This window comes from Eptesicus fuscus, chromosome 13, assembly GCF_027574615.1.
Source record: "Eptesicus fuscus isolate TK198812 chromosome 13, DD_ASM_mEF_20220401, whole genome shotgun sequence".
NCBI lineage: Eukaryota > Metazoa > Chordata > Mammalia > Chiroptera > Vespertilionidae > Eptesicus > Eptesicus fuscus.
Genome location: NC_072485.1, coordinates 37,640,277 through 37,657,771, shown reverse-complemented (window position 1 = coordinate 37,657,771; position 17,495 = coordinate 37,640,277). Strand labels below are relative to the sequence as shown.

General features: G+C 39.3%; 1 protein-coding gene and 1 non-coding gene across 2 annotated transcripts in view; both read right to left on the bottom strand.

Moving 5' to 3' along the window:
* Positions 1-4,691: 4,691 nt before the first annotated feature.
* On the bottom strand, positions 4,692-4,855 carry LOC114234588 (U1 spliceosomal RNA). Its single transcript, XR_003620798.2, has one exon. It is a non-coding gene; the product is annotated as a U1 spliceosomal RNA (small nuclear RNA).
* A 5,585-nt stretch (positions 4,856-10,440) lies between these two features.
* The window catches only part of CLNS1A (chloride nucleotide-sensitive channel 1A), a 28,294-nt gene continuing 21,239 nt past the window's right edge, over positions 10,441-17,495 (bottom strand). Inside the window, exons 6-7 of the mRNA XM_054725305.1 lie at positions 14,296-14,386; positions 10,441-11,194 (exon numbers count right to left, since the gene is read on the bottom strand). Of these exons, the coding sequence (XP_054581280.1) occupies positions 14,319-14,386 (68 nt within the window). The 3' untranslated portion in view covers positions 10,441-11,194; positions 14,296-14,318. The remainder of the gene's footprint in view (positions 11,195-14,295; positions 14,387-17,495) is intronic.

Here is a 17,495-nt window from a genome sequence, read left to right as displayed (position 1 = left end):
CTTGTTCTTTTGAGTGTGTATTAAATGCTCCTAGCAGAGACTCGCTGCATTAACTATAAATCAAGTGATAATTGTTCATTTTGATGAGGGAAAAAAAAATGAGTACAGGGTGAGAAGGGAAAGGAAAGTGATGGGAGGCCCAAAGAAAGTGTGTATATCAAGTGTCTCCTGAAGGAACAGGATTTTTAACCACAGTACTAGTCATGCTTTCAGACCTGGAGTGGATACTTTACAGCCAGTACCTCACACAATGATACCCAGTGTCATTTTTCAATAGGAAAGTTGCTTCTGGAAGCAGATTATATACCCACTCATATTCCCCGGGTTTCCTAAATTTTAAATATATTCTAATCTAAAATATTGTCTCTAAATAGAGCAGCTCACTAGCTTTAGGCAAGTTGTTATTCTTTAATAGTATATAATGACACAAAGCACCCATACGAAGTCAAAATGTAACCTTTTCACACTCTCATTTGATCCTAATCAAAGTAGGTAGGGCATGTATTTTTAATCTGTTTTACAGATAAGGAAACTAAGTCTAGGGAGTGTTGCTGCCCTGCCCAAGTTCAAATACAGTCAAACACCATCTTGAGGACTTCTACTTTAATACAAAAAATATTCTCAGTCATCAATATGACTAAAGGAAAATTGAAGATTTTGAAGGAACATTAAATATTTTATAATAGTAAAATTTGTTTAGGAATTAACTAGCTTTTTTTTTTTTTAAGGCTTAAAGAACCTTAAAATTTTTTCCTATTTATTGTATGAGGTCTACTTTAATGAAAGTTCTGGCCATAGAAGGTTAGGTGTGTTTCTCTTCAAAAGCAATTTCATTATCAGGGTTAGAACTGAAGTGAAAAAACATGAGGTGAAATAAAATCTGTTTGAGCAATAATCAATTAAGCAAGTGACAAACTGCCAGGTACTTCAAGTGCTGCTTGGTGATCAGCTTGTAGATAGTCCCTCTTTACACCTGCAGACTGAGCTATGGCTGCAGGCCACCCAGCAAGGCAGCCACCCAGCCAGTTTGACAACCATGGACTCACAAATACACACCTTAGTTTCTATTTTAAAAGCAGAGTTCATAAAATTGTGACAATGGCTAAATTCAGTCTCTAACATGTTGTTTTGTTGTGTTGTTAATCCTCACCCGAGGATCTTTTTCCATTGATTTTTAGAGAGAGTGGAAGGGAGAGGGTGAGACAGAGAAACATTACTGAGAGTTGGGAAGGGAGCCTGCAACCTAGGTACATGCTTCTGACAAATTAAACCCAGGTCCCTTCAATTTGTGAGCCTATGCTTTATCCACCGAGCCAAACCAGCCAGGGCATGACGTTTTATTTGGCCTGCACAGTATTTAAAAACAAAACGCTGGAATTTTAAGTCTTTTTCACATAAAAATCCAGTTTTCTCTTGCAAAATATCAAAATAGCTGGCAATACTAGGCCTGAATTCTCCCTATAAAAAAACATGCCATCAGACATGGCATCTGCTACCTAGGTACTTCTTACTGCAGTAATCTACTGTACAGTTCCAATTCCCCATTGTTCCTTTAAGAACTTAGTTCCTATCTTACTCTCTCTACAATACTACTCCGGTATATTTCTTGTGATTTCAATGCCCATACTGATAATGCCTCCAGTGTCTTGGCCTCTCATTATGGTGGGTGAACTGAAAGGCTCAATAATTTTTCCTCTTCTGTCTCCGCTACAACTTTGGTCATAACCTTGAGTTTGTCATTAGCAATAACTCAGACTCTTCTATGATCTCAACACCCCACTCTCCAACACTAATACCTCTTCCCAGCTCGAGGACCCTATTTCGAATGATTCCTTGATCTTCCTGGGGAGCTTTTGTTCATTGCTACCACCCCCTTTTCACATCTCTCACTCCTCTCAAGTGTTCTCTTCTCCTTACGCAGCTTAGTATATGTGCTGCCGAAGCGAGCACTCCTTACGCAGCTTAAATTACACACTTGCATACCATTTTAACTTCCTTGTTCCTTTATCTCTTCATCATACTCACATGGCTTAACCACAACTTGATTAAATCTATCTGCTTATTCCATGCCTGCACCTGAACAGTTCTTTCAAAGAGTTTTTCTGTAAAGGGAAGAAAATGTGGGCAGTAGCTGAAGGAGAAAGCTGGGTCAAGAGATTTTTTTTTTTTACTGGGAAAGATATCAGCATGTTTATATGCTGACCAGAAGGGTGCAGTAGAAAGAAAATAACTGATGATGTAGGAGAGGAAGGGGTGATTTAGTGAAGACAGAATCAAGTACACAACTGAAGGGATTGGCTTCAACCAGAGGCATAGACAGCTCCTTCATAGTAACAGGAGAAAAAGTAATATATTGGCACAAGAAGAGTTAGGTAAGTAGATTGGTGGTGAGAGTTTGAAGTTCAATTTTCCTCTTCCCAATTTCTCTAAAAGCATTCTAATCAGGCCTTCAATTCCAACATTCCACTGAAACTCTTGCCAAGAATTTCCATGTTGTTAAATGGAACTCTCATCCTTCCTGCCTATCAGTATTTGATACAACCGATTGCTGTCTCCTGAAAACACTTGTTCCAGAAAATCATTTTCTCAAGTTTCTTTCGTTACTTCTTCCTCCTTTCCCCACACTACATGATAGTTTCCCAGGGCTCACTTCTCTGAGCTCTTTTCTATTTATACTTACTCCCTTGGTAATTTTATCCAGTCCTGTGGCCTTATAGCAGCAACTATATCCTATGACTACCAAATTTATCTATCTTATACAACTCCAGACTCATATTCATCTGTATATATGACATTTCTCTTTGTATAATAACTTAAGTTGACACATGCAGCTCTACTTAATTCAAACTGCATAGTTTATCCAATCTATTGATGGGGTATTCTAGTCATTCACTTTAAAATTTTTTTAAAATTGATTTGAGAAACATTGATCTGTTGTTCCACTCATCCATGCATTCACTGGTTGCTTCTTATATGTGCCCTGACCAGAGATTGAACCTGCAACCTTGGCGTATCAGGACAATGCTCTAACCAACTGAGCTACGTGGACAGGGCCTAGTTATTCACTATTAAAGCAATGCTTCAATAAACATTCTTGTGCACACCTCCTGTGTACATGTGTTTTTCTAGGAAGATAGGCTTTCATAATGTTCATTATGGCCTAGTTTGGTCCAAGCCTGCACCTACTTCCTATTTCCCTGATTACTGCAATAACTTCCTGTTTCTACCGTCTGAGCGATCCTATCAATATAACACAACTTCCTATTTCTGACATAATGCATGTATTCCTCCAGTTAACTATTATAAAACTGTAGAAAATGGGTGGTACCTAATATTAATGTGTTGGGGAAAATTGCGTATGAACCAATGGGACTTCTTGGTTATACTGACATCACTGCCCTATTTAGCAATTGTTTGTGAGTTCACATTATTTAAAAAACATGCTATAACAAAACTGTACTTGAATGCTAGGGCTAGAATAACTACAATTTACATAATCCTACATGGTGAATAAGTTTCCTTGCTTCTAAACAGCATACAAGATTCCACAACTTCTTGTAATATATATATATATTTTAAATGCATTTTTATTGATTTCAGAGATGAAAGGAGAGGGAGAAAGAGATAGAAACATCAATGATGAGAAAGAATCATCTAATAAAATGGTAATATGTAAATTGACCATCACTCCAACATACAAGATGGCCGCCCCCATGTGGTCAAAGATGGCCACCACAAGATGGCTTGCAGGGGAGGGCAGCTGTGGGTGATCAGGCCAGCAGGGGAGGGCAGTTGGGGGAGACCAGGCCTGCAGGGGAGGGCAGTTGGGGGTGACCAGGTTTGCAAGGGAGGACAGTTGGGAGGGACCAGGCCAGCAGGGGAGGGCATTTGTGGACTATCAGGCCAGCAGGGGAGGGCAGTTGGGAGGGACCAAGCCAGCAGGGGAAGACAGTTAGGGGTGACCAGGCCGGCAGGGGAGGGCAGTTGGGGGGGGACCAGGTCTGCAGGGGAGGGCAGTTGGGGGTGACCAGGCCGGCAGGGGAGGGCAGTCAGGGGCAATTGGGTTAACAGGGGAGCAGTTAGGTGTCGATCAGGCTGGCAGGGGGGTGGTTAGGGGGTGATCAGGCTGGCAGGCAGAAGTGGTTAGGAACAATTAGGCAGACAGGCAGGCGAGCGGTTGGGAGCCAGCAGTCCTGGATTGTGCGAGTGATGTCCCAGATTGGAGAGGGTGCAGGCTGGGCTGAGGGACACATACCCCCACCCTCCATGCACAAATTTCATGCACCTGGCCTCTAGTATACATATATATTTGTATATATATATATGTGTCTGTGTACATGTTAACAGTTTATGAATAAGTCTCTCCTCTTGAAGACAACTGAGCTTGGGGATCACGAAATGAATGACAGACAGGTCACAGAGTAGGAGATTAGTATCCAGAATATAGTACAAGGGCAGATTGTGGAAGTGTCAATCACCACAATCTTTTTAGAGAACAGTTGAGCAAAATCTATAACCAAGTTTAAGATTTATACAAGTATTTTTTTGTTTCTGGGATTAGCAGAAATAAATGTTTGTGGGTCCTGATGGGAAATGCAGGTTATAGTAGGCATAATGAGAAGAAAGTAAGCTACTGTGATAGAGAAACACACACATGTGCATAAGACATGCACATAAATATTCTTTTTTTTGGGGGGAGGGGGGAGACGCAGTCCCCCACTACCACAAATTATGCAGTCGAGTTTCCCACATTTGGGGAAATCACAGGGGTCAGCACATCTGGAGTGCAATGGATAAGCCTCGCCCTGGGAAAACCACCTTTGTGATCATGGTATCTCCCCTGCCAGGTAAGTATGCACATAAATATTCAATGCAGCATTACTTTAATGAATAACGAACCTTAAATGCCCATCAAAAGGATGGATGAACTGTGCTGTACAGCTTCCTATATCAATTTGGATAAAACTCTCAAAGTGTTACACAGTAAAAGCAAAAGGATTCAACCAATCAAAATTTAAAAACATGGAACCCAATCATGTACAGTATTTTTTAAAATATATTTTATTTATTTTTTACAGAGAGGGAGAGAGAGTTAGAAACATCAATGAGCTGCCTCCTGCGCACCCCCTACTGGGGATGTGCTCGCAACCAAGGTACTTGCCCTTGACCGGAATCGAACCTGGGACCTTTCAGTCCACAGGCCGATGCTCTATCCACTGAGCCAAACCGGTTAGGGCTCATGTACAGTATTAATAGGATACATACATACATATGTGGCAAAAATACAGAGTTATAATACCGAATTTGGAATAGTGGTGGTGACCTCTGAAGAGGGACTGGGATTTGGGGAATACAAAAGAAGCTTCAGTTGTATTTGTATAATTTTATTTCCTCACTGCATGTGAATAAATAAACACGTGTTTAATTTAATATGCAAAAAAAATTTCCAGTCTGGCTCAGTGGTTGAGTGTTGACCCATGCACCAAGAGCTCGCCAGTTCGAGTCCCGATCAGGGCACATGCTCGGGTTGTGGGCTCAATCTCTAAGTACCACAAACTGGGTGGTTTAGAAGAAAATAAATTAATACCATCTCATAGTTCTTGAGACCAGAAGCCCAAGACCAAGGTGTCAGCAGGTCCACATTCCCTCTAAAGGACCTAGACCTATTCCAGGCCTCTCTCTTAGCTTCTGATAGCCCCAGGAATTCCTTGGCTTGTAGATCATTACTACACTCTTCCATCTTCATATGGCCCTAACCTCTATTCATATCTGCTCGTTTCCAAATTCCCCCTCCTTTCCATCTCCTATTTCTCCCAGAAATAACTATAACCACTTTCTTATGTCCTTCCAAAGGTATCTTATGTATTCACAAGCATGATACAGATGATCCTCACTGTAACTGACAGCTGGCCCCATGTCTCCTATATAAAATATCTTTGCATCTTGATCTTTTCCATTTACTATATCTTGGAGCTTATTCAGTATCAATACATAAGTACTACCTAACTCCTTTTAAGGATAATTTTTCCATCCCTTAAACCGTACTGTAAAATGACCCATACCTAATTATAAACAATGAGGTTTTCAGTCTTTTACTTTTACAAATAAAATTCCAATTAATATCCTTGCATATATAACCTTTACTAATGTGCAAACTTATCTATAGGATAAATTCCTTTAAGTGGGTTTTCCAGATCAAAGAACATGTGTATTTTTGACAAATAATGTGTCCCTCATTTTTATAAAAACCTTTCTTGCCCTAACCAGTTTGGCTCAATGGTAAAGAGCGTCCATCAACCCATGGACTGAAGGGTCATGGGTTAGATTTCAGTCAAGGGCATGTACCTCAGTTGCAGGTTCCATCCCTGGCCCAAGTCGGGGCGCATGCAGGAGGCAACCAATCGATGTGTCTCTCACATCAATATCTTTCCCTCTCCCTCCCTCTCTAAAAATCAATGAAAAAAAAAAAAATATCCTCAGATGAGGATTAACAAAAAAACAACCTTTCTTAACTTTTACTATATACAATTCCAATTTATGGAAGCTCTTTTTAAAGATATGGGGTTGCAGTAGATAACTATAAACTTTTTGCAAGCCAGAATCCAAGCATCCTACTATTTGGGTTAATCCTCCATTGTAAGAATCTGGGCAGGGGCAATGCCCTCCCACTACAGAAGCTGATGGGGCCAGACACTCATCTTCTGTACCTGGCAACACACACCGTGCCAACCACGACTTGGTGGTGACTCAAAGACATGGAGGCAATTAAGAAATCAGTCCAAGAGCAACAGAGGAATCTTAGCATCTTACGTAAACTACTCCTAGCTGCTATCCATTTGTGAGCTACCAGATAGGCTTCTAATAAATTTTTTCTGCTTATATTAGCCCAATTACAACCAGAACTTGGGCTTATAATTTTGGTCATACTTTTATGAGCATAAATTGCTGCATTATCCTCAAATTTGCACCATACAGCTATAAAGACTTAGACTGCTGAATATATATTTGCTTTATGTCATAATTCTATCAGCTTTTTACTGCTGCTATTGATATGCCGGACACAAACATTCATTCCTTTCTCCTTTTCTAACCTGTTGCATGCCTAGAAACTAGATGCTCGGCTACATCAGACCTGTTTGGAGAGCAGGAGTAGAGACGCAGTGAAGTCCTGAGGTCCTGTGAGAAAATTTCAGATTTCATCACATATATTTTAATTGCTGAGTGGATTTTTATATTTCAGGTTTCTTAATGTTATATTTTAAGCTTCTCCTTTCAGTTATAAAAAGAATTACTACTACTGGTAATAATTAATGTTTATTGGGGCATTTTCTAGGCACTGTTGTTGAGTTTATTAGTGATTCATATAATCTTTAAAATAAAAAAAAGAAATCCTAAGAATTAGTTAACTTGTATGTATTCACTTTTATTTAGACTTCTTACCCCCAGGTTCTGTCTCTATTTTATCTTCTTAAAATTATGTTAAAAACCAAAAAAAAATTAGGTCCACTGTATCCCTAAAAGGTTTTCGGATTTCTCATCTGAAATTATGAACTACCTGATATTACATATTGGTTTTACTTATATATATAAAACCCTAATATGCAAATAGGCGGAACAACCGAACCACCAGTCGCTGACGTGTGCTGACCACCAGGGGGCACACATGGAACATGGCAGGCATCAGCAGCAGGTGGCAGAGCACGGAACATGGCAGGCGCTGGTCGCAGCGGGATGGTGGAGCAGGTGAGTGGGGGTGCCAAACCAAAGCAGGGTGCTGGTTGGTCATTGGGGTGAGCTTCTGGTGGTTACTGAAAATTCTTTGCTCCCGTGTGCTGCGGTCCTACCCAGTCAGTGCTCGCACCTGCTACCAGCGCTGGCCCCACTCACACCCACTGCCAGCACCCAGCACTGGCCCCAATCGCTTAGCACCGTCAGCAGGTGTGATCAAGGCCGGCAGCCACCTCTTGCACCGGCTGGCGGCACCAGAGCTGCCGCTCGCACCCATTGCTGTCGCCGGCCCCAATTGCTCCACGCCATCAGTGGGTACGAGCAGGGCCCGCACTGTCAGTGCGTGGGAGTGGCAGAAGCAGGGCTGCTGGCAGACAGGGGACCAGGAGCCGCCATGGGAGGGGCTGGATGGGGCACCAAGAATGGGCTGAGACCCACCCCTGTGCCCACCGCAGCCTCCAAGGTGCACAAATCCGTGCACTGGGCCCCAAGTGTATCTATAAGCAGACAGAGTGAGATGCTACCAAAAATGTTTCTGTTTCAGCTTCTCTGGCAAGGGATGGCAATAATTCTATTAGAATCTTCATAAGAGATTTGCTTAGAATTCAATTATTATATATTAGCCACAGATGGGGAGCAGATGTACATTCAGCCATTCTAGAAACACTTGTAAAATGGGATTTGCATGAGTTAGCTATACAGTAGTGCTACTATCTGGAATCCTGCAGGTAAAACAAATGCAAATCTCTCTGAGCAATGAGTAATCACACTTGTCTTTTTCTAAAAGTTAAGGACTATATTATGATCACCTGTGCATAATCTCTCTTTACCAATACTGGTAAAGATCCTAAAAAGATCTCAAAATGCATAACCTACAAAGAGGGAGGAGGAAACCTGCTGGCATCATATCTTAAAGAATATATGTTAAAAACGATAGAATCTAGCAGATGACCACCAATCCTAGCCATTAGGGTTATTTAAATGGCTCACATATGGGCAGAAAATGTCTATGCCTTTCTTTAAATTTGCTCTATATCAAGGAATAAAACAATTCTAGCAACCCTAAAATTAAACTCAGACTCAAGTAATGTTGGTTTGCTGATAATTATGAATTTCACTTTTTAAAAGTCTGACCTAATAATCTCTTTCTCCCTCCTTCTCCTATTTTCTCCCATGGGTGCAACTGACTGGTATTACAGAATGTGACAGTTGACTCTTTGCATCTTGTCTACCCCGCCAGGAGATGCTTGGCTCCTACATCTCAGTTGAGTATATTACCCACAATACCAGGCCGAGCACAGCAGTGCCTACAGGAAACACAATGCACAGAATCTTCTTGACATTTTGTTGGCATGTTATCAGAACACTTTATATTTCACTAAAAGTTAGGATCAAAAGTCTGTAAGCTTGACTTTAAAAAGGAACTCAAGCCTGGCTGGCGTGGCTCAGTGGTTGAGCGGCGACCTAGGATGTCATGGTTCAATTCCCAGTAAGGGCACATGCCTTGGTTGTGGACTGGATCCCCAGTGTGGGGTGTGCCAGAGGCAGAATCAATGATTCCCTCTCATCATTGATGTTTTCTCTCTCTCCCCCTCTCCCTTCCTCTTTGAAGTCAATAAAAACGTATTTAAAAAGGGGGAGGGGAATTAAAGGGTAGCTCTCTCTCTAGAACACACCAGCATCTTTCCCCACCCCCTTCCTCAAGGTCAGTTTCCCTGGCCTCTTTCTCCTAAGCTCCAAGGGCCCTGCTTTTGCCCCTGTAACTTTTGTTTCTTGGGCCCCTTTCTTCTACGGCTCACTTCTACCTCTGTGACTGTCTAAAAAAACGTTTTTATTGAATAAATAAATTTAATTAAATGATACCCAAATAGAATTTCTAAAATCAACCCATGCATAAGAATACCCTGACTGCTTACTGGAATGGATAAATGTCTAGGACAGAATGAGTGCTGCTGAGATTTATAGCAGTCTGTTTCCTTTCAGCTCCTGGTAGATGGTAAGGCTTAAAAATCCCGGCTCACTATCTCTATGATATTAAGCGTTTACTTTGCCTCTCTATTAAACCATTTCCTCATCTCTAAAGTAGAGCAATAAAAACATCTACTCCTCGTATGTAGTTATGAATAGTATATGCATAACGTATGTAAAGAACTCAGGACAATAGTTGGTACGAAGGTCTCAGTACATTTCAGTGTCCATTCCAAGTGGCCCTTTCACTTGCCTATTTTAACAAATTTGGTATTTCTGAGAGGGTCAGAAAAAGAAAAATTACTTTCCTTCCAGTCTACCATGCAGGATGAGAAAAACCAAGTGAAAGTGTTGAAAATAAAACTGGGCTTAGTGGTGACAAAGTTTAGTCACTAATTAGCCAAGTGCTTCTGAATAGCTTTTCTAACCTTATTTTTAAAGTCAAAATGGTATTGAAGTTCAAGTATAAATCTGTAAATACAAACTGAGAGTTGATAAGTATGCTAGAAGAAATTACTCCAAATCAAGTGGAAGCAGAAATTCCTTAAAATGTGTTAAATCCTTGCCCTACTAAATATCTACCAGAAGCTTTAATGACACACTTTCTTACTCATTTCATGTTCATATTCTCAGAAGTCAAACAAAAATAAGACCAACAAGATTCTCATTTTTTGCCAACATTACATTAAAAAAACCAAACATTTCCCATTAATGGTTTTAGTCAAGAATGAGAGTACAATAACATAGAAAACCTAGATTTATTTGTTAAGCTATTACAAAGACAAAACAATTATCATGTGGAATACTTTGAGGACTTCATCCCAATTTCATGTGTTCTGCTACAGAAACTAAATGAAGAGGCTAGAAATTAAAGGATATAACATAACCTAAGAAGCTATTAATAGAAGAGACTGGTGAAACATGGTGAAAGGAGCAAAAGCTAGTCAGAAGCAGCGCTTGTGTTAATATGTGTAGCTGGGATTTTTCCAAAAAGGCTCCCTACAGATGCCTGAATGAATTAATCTGGGTCCCAATAGTAAAAAGATCCTTATCCCTGTGGAGAACGAGCAGAGGCCAGATTTATCTGAGATCTTTGTCTTTCTTTTTAGGGTAAGGGTGTCCTTAGGCCCTAAAGGGGTCTATCTTAGATTCAGCCTCTCTTCCATCCTGTCTACCAACATCTCAGTGCCTGTGCATTTTCACCACATACCCCTGCTAGGTTACGGAAGATACATACACTGAAGGCCTACTCAGAAGGTACCTAGACACAGGAAGTTTGGGGACAAAAGATAAACTACAAATACCCTCTTGGTTAAGTAAATTCACCTTGGTTAATAAAAGTCATAGTTTCTTCTGCTGGTGACAACTTGTTGTCTCATACAGTCTGTCCCAAGAAAGAACTGGTTGAGGAAGTTTTGGAGAAGGAAAAATATTTTCATCAACACCCACTCCACAGAGGAAAAGGCACCAAGTTCTCTCCTACAGTTATGAGTAAAATCTGAAAAACAAAAGGTTTACAGTGTTTGTAATAATAATAGCTGTTATTTATTGAACACCTAGTCAAGAGTGCCACCAGACTTAGATATTATTACATCTCAGACTATGCAACAATCCTGCTATCATACCCTTTTTTGCAGAAGAGGAAACTGAGGATTAGAGAAGTTATATGCCTTGTCCAAAGACACAGAGCCAGTATGTGGTAGGGTTGAGATTTCACCATTCATGTGCCTTCCCCTTCACCCCATCTCATGTGTTGAGAGATCCGAGGTTCCACTACCTTGAAAATTTTAATTGTTACATAAACACTCTAATTAATCCTTGCTCATTCCTTAAAGGCAAACACAATTTTAAGTGATTAAAAATATACAGACATTGTTTGGAATTCAGGTCAATTATCCACATGAAGAACTTGCATAAACTTGATGAATAAAATATCTCTCAGCTCCAGTTGTAGCATAAAATGAATAGAAAACAAATCACCTCATTAGAAAGTCTGTGGCTATTTTATGGTTATTTCACCATAAAATTACATTACAAAGTATGCTACAAACTTTCCTGGGAACTGCAATGACATCCCATTTGTGCAACCATTAGTGACAGACCAAATGAGTTTCTCATAATCCTTATTAATAGAGTGGTTGGTGTTCTCTAAACAGTCTACTTTTTAGGAAGAAATATGTGAAAGCCAGATAAATCTGTTTTCCATTTTCAATAAAATATATAAAAAGTATTACTGAATTGAAAAAACAACATGCTATAAAGAATATGGTAAATAAAATGTAAGACAAAAGGGAAGAATTGTTTGTACCAAAAGTTCCCATGAAATAAAATGCTGAAGTGATGGCATCTGAAACTATGAGATATGAAAATTAAAGTTAACAGAGCTCCAGCAAAATGAATATAGTTTTTTAGCTAACTGTAGAGGGGATATTGCTAATTTTAGACTGTATGGCTACCAATGACAGAAGTAAATGTTGCAGAAATAAAAATCACGTACTTAAAAAAAGAGGAGGACTCTAAGACAATATTTTCTGATAGTTCACCTGGCAGCACCTGAGATGAAAGCATGGTGAGTATAAGAAGCATTGTTATATTCATAACGGCAATAATTTGGAAAGTAAATGGAACTTGGATAATGGATCTCACAACCTAATTAGATGCCTGACAATAGTAGAAGAGTCAAGTCAAAATATATAAATCTTGCCATGCTATTACTACCTGCTTTAATAAAATAAAGACCTGGACATAGTAGCATTTCAAAGAGTGGAAGAAAGCTAGTATTCAAGAAAATGCTATCAGATCAGAGGCAGGACACTATAAAGAGGAATAGTAACTTAATGTGAAAATCTTACAGCTTATAAGGAAGGCTTGCTAGGATTATTATGTATGATATGAACTAGTTACATAACCTTTAACCTATTAACTGCCAAGCATCCAAAACTGAAACCATCACCACACACCACGATATTTTAAATTTAATTTAAAAAAATCATCTGACTCTGGAGTTGAATAAAGGATGTCATCTTCTTCTTCTTGCGAGGTGCTTGGTTCGGTTATTTCTTCATCTGATGCCATTTATGAGGAATGAATTTTATTTGCACAATATAATATATTACAACAATAAATTCAATAATAAAATGATAATTTTCAATTCTACGGAAATATCAACAAAAGCAAGTGCGAAATAAACCGTCAACATGAAATCAAAAGACGAAATCTGTAAAAAAAAATAATGAAGAATGCACACCATGTTTACCATTTTAGGCGTGAAATTCATGATAACATAAACAAATCTCAAGTGTCACAATGAACAAAAAAATCTCAAGTGTCGCAGTGTTTATTTCGTGGTCTGAGTGGTGCCCTATATATCGATATTAGAATTTCTTCCATATGTGCTGGAATATTTACAAATTTAAGTTACCATAGTTTTCTTTACAAACCCAGAGATGTCACCACCAAGTCTTGATTTTAAAATTGGGCAACCAGAGTTGATATGTGAAGTTTATATCTATCGACGCTTATGGCGTACAGAGGGTTATCTAACATTTAGTTGCGATGTTCAAGCTTGCACAGGACAAATGATTTCTCAGAGTACCATGTAGCAAAAAAACAAGAACAAAATGCAGACAAAGCTCATGAGAAGATCAGAGGGGAGAAAATTGGCAGTGAGCTCTTGTATTAGTCAGGAAAAGCAGGTATGAAACAATTGGAAAATGATAGCTTTTGGACAACTGCACATGGACTTGTTAATGGTTTGGCAAATCAACCTTGTACAGTCAGGTGCCCAGCACCTTGGTCCACCATTATTTTCAGAAGTAGAGAAACCAACACAAGATTATGATTAGAAGCTTAATTAAGTTTGAAATTACTTCTACTTCCTCCCTGATTTGAATAGCAGTGAGTTGCAGCAAAATCTCTGCTTTGTGTTTTCTGATGAAAATGTTAAGGTTTCGCCCTAACCGGTTTGGCTCAGTGGATAGAGTGTCCGCCTGTGGACTGAGGGGTCCCAGGTTCAATTCTGGTCAGGGGCATGTACCTTGGTTGCGGGCACAACCCCAGTGGGGGTTGTGCAGGAGGCAGCTGATCGATGCTTTTCTCTCATCAATGTTTCTGGCTCTCTATCCCTTTCCCTTCCTCGCTGTAAAAAAATCAATAAAATATATTTTTTAAAAAAAGAAAAGAAAATGTTAAGGTTTCAAGTCACAAATGGGGAAAGGTGACTCAAGAGCACACCAGGACATGATCTCAGGCTTTGCAGCTCCCACCTGAGCCAGCCAGGGAGCACTCCATTTCTGAATAAAGGGCTAATGTCATTCTCCTCAGTTCACTGAAGACGGGTGTGTCTTAATCTTCCATATACTCTCAGTGCCTGGCAGGTGTTAAATGCTCAGTAATTGTTAATCAACCTGAACATCACCATGCTTGAAGACCTTGATTTCTTAGAGAAAACACCACACACATAATTTTCAGTAATGTCAGAAATTGATTACTTTTTTCTAAACTGCTCGTTTTATACAATCCTCCTGAATTATAAAAATAAAAATTAATTACTAGACAGGATTTTCATGTTCAGTGACAAGGGAAAAACAAACTACTTACCCCAAAGCAACATAAAATCATTTTCAGTGATCAACATCTGCATCCTCAAACTGTCCAGCAACCGTGGGTGTAGTATCTACCTCCATCCCATCTGAAGAAAACAAAATTGACTGCTGAGCAAAGTCTACAGCAGGCATCCTCAAACTACGGCCCGCGGGCCACATGCAGGTGTTTTTGCCGTTTTGTTTTTTTACTTCAAAATAAGATATGTGCAGTGTGCATAGGAATTTGTTCATAGTTTTTTTTTAAACTATAGTCCGGCCCTCCAACGGTCTGAGGGACAGACTGGCCCCCTGTTTAAAAAGTTTGAGGACCCCTGGTCTACAGAGCACTTTAAACAGGTAAAGATTCAGCTTATACTTTGACCAGAAGGAAGCTAGTGCCCTCTGTTGGTTAGAGTTCCTATTTTTTTCTATTTTGAAAATTCAAGTACTATAAAGGAACACATTGAGGAAGAAAAATGCCACCTGTGGATTTAGGCCAGGGTAAAATGCGTCAAAACACTTTAACATTTACTTTGTAAATTCTCAGTCTCAACACTAACATAACGCAGTTACAATTGTTCACTCTTCAAAGAACTGTGCTAGGGATTTCTGTGCAATTTTTTTTTTTTTTAAGTATAAAGTCCTATCCTCACAGAGCTTTGACATAATTAAGGAGAAAAGACAAAGTAAAGCAAGGTTCTCGCTTTTCCTATTTATTTCATCTCATTTTTTTAAAAGGGAGAGGTTAGGACAAGTAAAGAAAAGCCCTCTGGAAAGAGCTGTCTACACCTACTGTCTCTACTTCCTCAGCTCAGCTTCCATCTACCCAACTCTCCAGCCCACAACAGTCTGGCTTCTGCCTGCTGCCCCCTGGTACTGTACCATCTGGACATCAGCAGAGCACAAAAATGTAACACATATCTAAAATGTAACACATATCTAAAATGTAACACATATCTAAATTTCTTTCCACACAGAAAATGCTTCTCTTTCCTGTCTTGCTAAAGGATACCTCTTACTTTCCCAAATCAGAAACCCCCATCACATCTCTAACTTCTGTTGCTTCTATCTTTTGAGTATCTCCCAAATCGTTTTTTTTTAACATTCAGTGCTACTACCTAATTTGAGCCACTACCTCTCATCTAATTTAAGACTTAAGTTACTTAACAGGGTTTCTCTTCTTTCCTCCAGTATTTCCCTCTGCAATTAATTTTCCATAGCATAACCAGAGAAACACTAATCAAACTAAAAATGTTCCATGGCTTCCCACCGACGTAAGTGTAAAATTGAAATTCTTTAACAGAGCTTCAAGTTCCTTCTTTATCTGTTGCTATAACTACCCTTCACTCTCAGAGTTGCAGACATAATGAACTACTTTCAGTTCTCAACTAGCACATGGATGACTCCTTTACCTGCCTCCCAACCTTCATGCAATCCCTCTTCACCAGGGTCATTTTTATTCATCTTTCAGATCATGGTTTAGATGTCACTTATTCCATGAAGTTTTGATTCTCTCCCTGACTATCCAGGCTGGATGAAGAGTCCAGCTTCTGACTCCACAGCTATTCAAGCGTCCCCTGTATCTCAACGCTATACCACAATGAAATGTAACTGCCCAATAATTTTATTTTTCTCTCCTCTAAAATTAATACGAAGATAATAACCTCATCTCTCTTGGGCACTGCCATATCCTCTATACCTGGCACAGTAGCTAAAAAAAACCCCAAAAACATTTAACATAAGCACACAAAGCATTGAAATGCCATTGGTAGATAGTACTTGTGCTTAAATAGCAAAAAGACTGAAATTACTAAAACAGATCTCAGGTATTCCCACCACAAACATAGACACCAAAAGATAACTGCATGGAGATGGGATTTAGTTTGACTACAGTAATCGTTTCACTATGTATGTATATCAAAACATCATATTATATATCTTAAAGATATACAACTTTTATTTTAAATTTTTCTAAAAAAAGAAAAGGTCAAGTTAACTAAATAAATGTCGAAAGTGATAAACTTTAGGAGTTTAGAAGATGGGGAATGGTATAGGCTGAGAAGTTTTATATACAGGTAACAGTAACTCTCAATATGCTAATAAGATTTAGAAATAAAAGTTCCAAAAAAATCACACTTTAGCAAAGTGTTTGAGATTTTAAAATCAACTTGTTATGAAGCATTAAATAAGGGATTTTACAATTTTAAAAAAAACTTTAATGATGAAAGGCTTTTCGATGGCACTCTCCAATCACTATAATCAAAAGGTAACATCTTGCATTTTTTCAGCTAAGAGTTTGGTAGGGAACTAGAAATCATCTGAGCCACCTCACCCTAAAGCCTATGTTAGAGATTTATTGGCCAATGCTTAATCTTTTGCACTCGGATGTCGAGTGTGACTCGACACGGTTAGCATCGGTAGCAGCTCTTTTTATACTCTTTGAATGTATCAATAACTTGAAATATAAAAAAATCCAAATAAATAAGTTTGTATGAAAAGAAACTCCAGTTTCTTATTCTACTGCCGTGCTTTGTAAAATCTGGGGTATTTAAAAAATTAAATCCCGAGTAGAATAAAGGAATCGAGAAAAAAGCAAGCGAGTGCAAAGGGTTAAAATGGAGAGGAGACACAAGGAATAACACAGCCTAAATTTTCCAAACTAAAATGACCCAGAACTTCAAGATCCCTAGGTCAATGTGCTATGTGTACAGAGATGTTGATTAGAGTATTATGAAAGAAACTTAAATGTACCAATAAAAGAAAAAGATAGTAACTCTTTAATATTCTGTATCATAATAATTAAAAGCATTAAAATTCTGTAGCAACACAAAATATTAACATATTAGTGGCCCAGTGCACGAAACTCGTGCAAGGAGTGGGGGGGTTCCCTCAGCCCAGCCTGCACCCTCTCCAAGTGGGGACTCCTTTGGGGGATGTCCGACTGCCGGTTTAGGCCAATTGGGCCTGATCTCGCCCCCAACTGCCCTCCCCTGCTGGCCAATTTGGTTCTGATTGGTCAGTTTCTATGCCAGTCAGCATCAAAAGCTCTGCCTCCTAGGCAGCCATTGGCTCCTCACAGTTCACCCAGATTTGGTTCTGAGTGGTCAGTTTCTATGCCAGTAAGTGTCAAAAGCTCCACCTCCTAAGCAGCCATTGGCTCCTCACAGGTCCCCCAGATTCGGTTCTGATTGGTCAGTTTCTTTTTTTCTTTCTTTT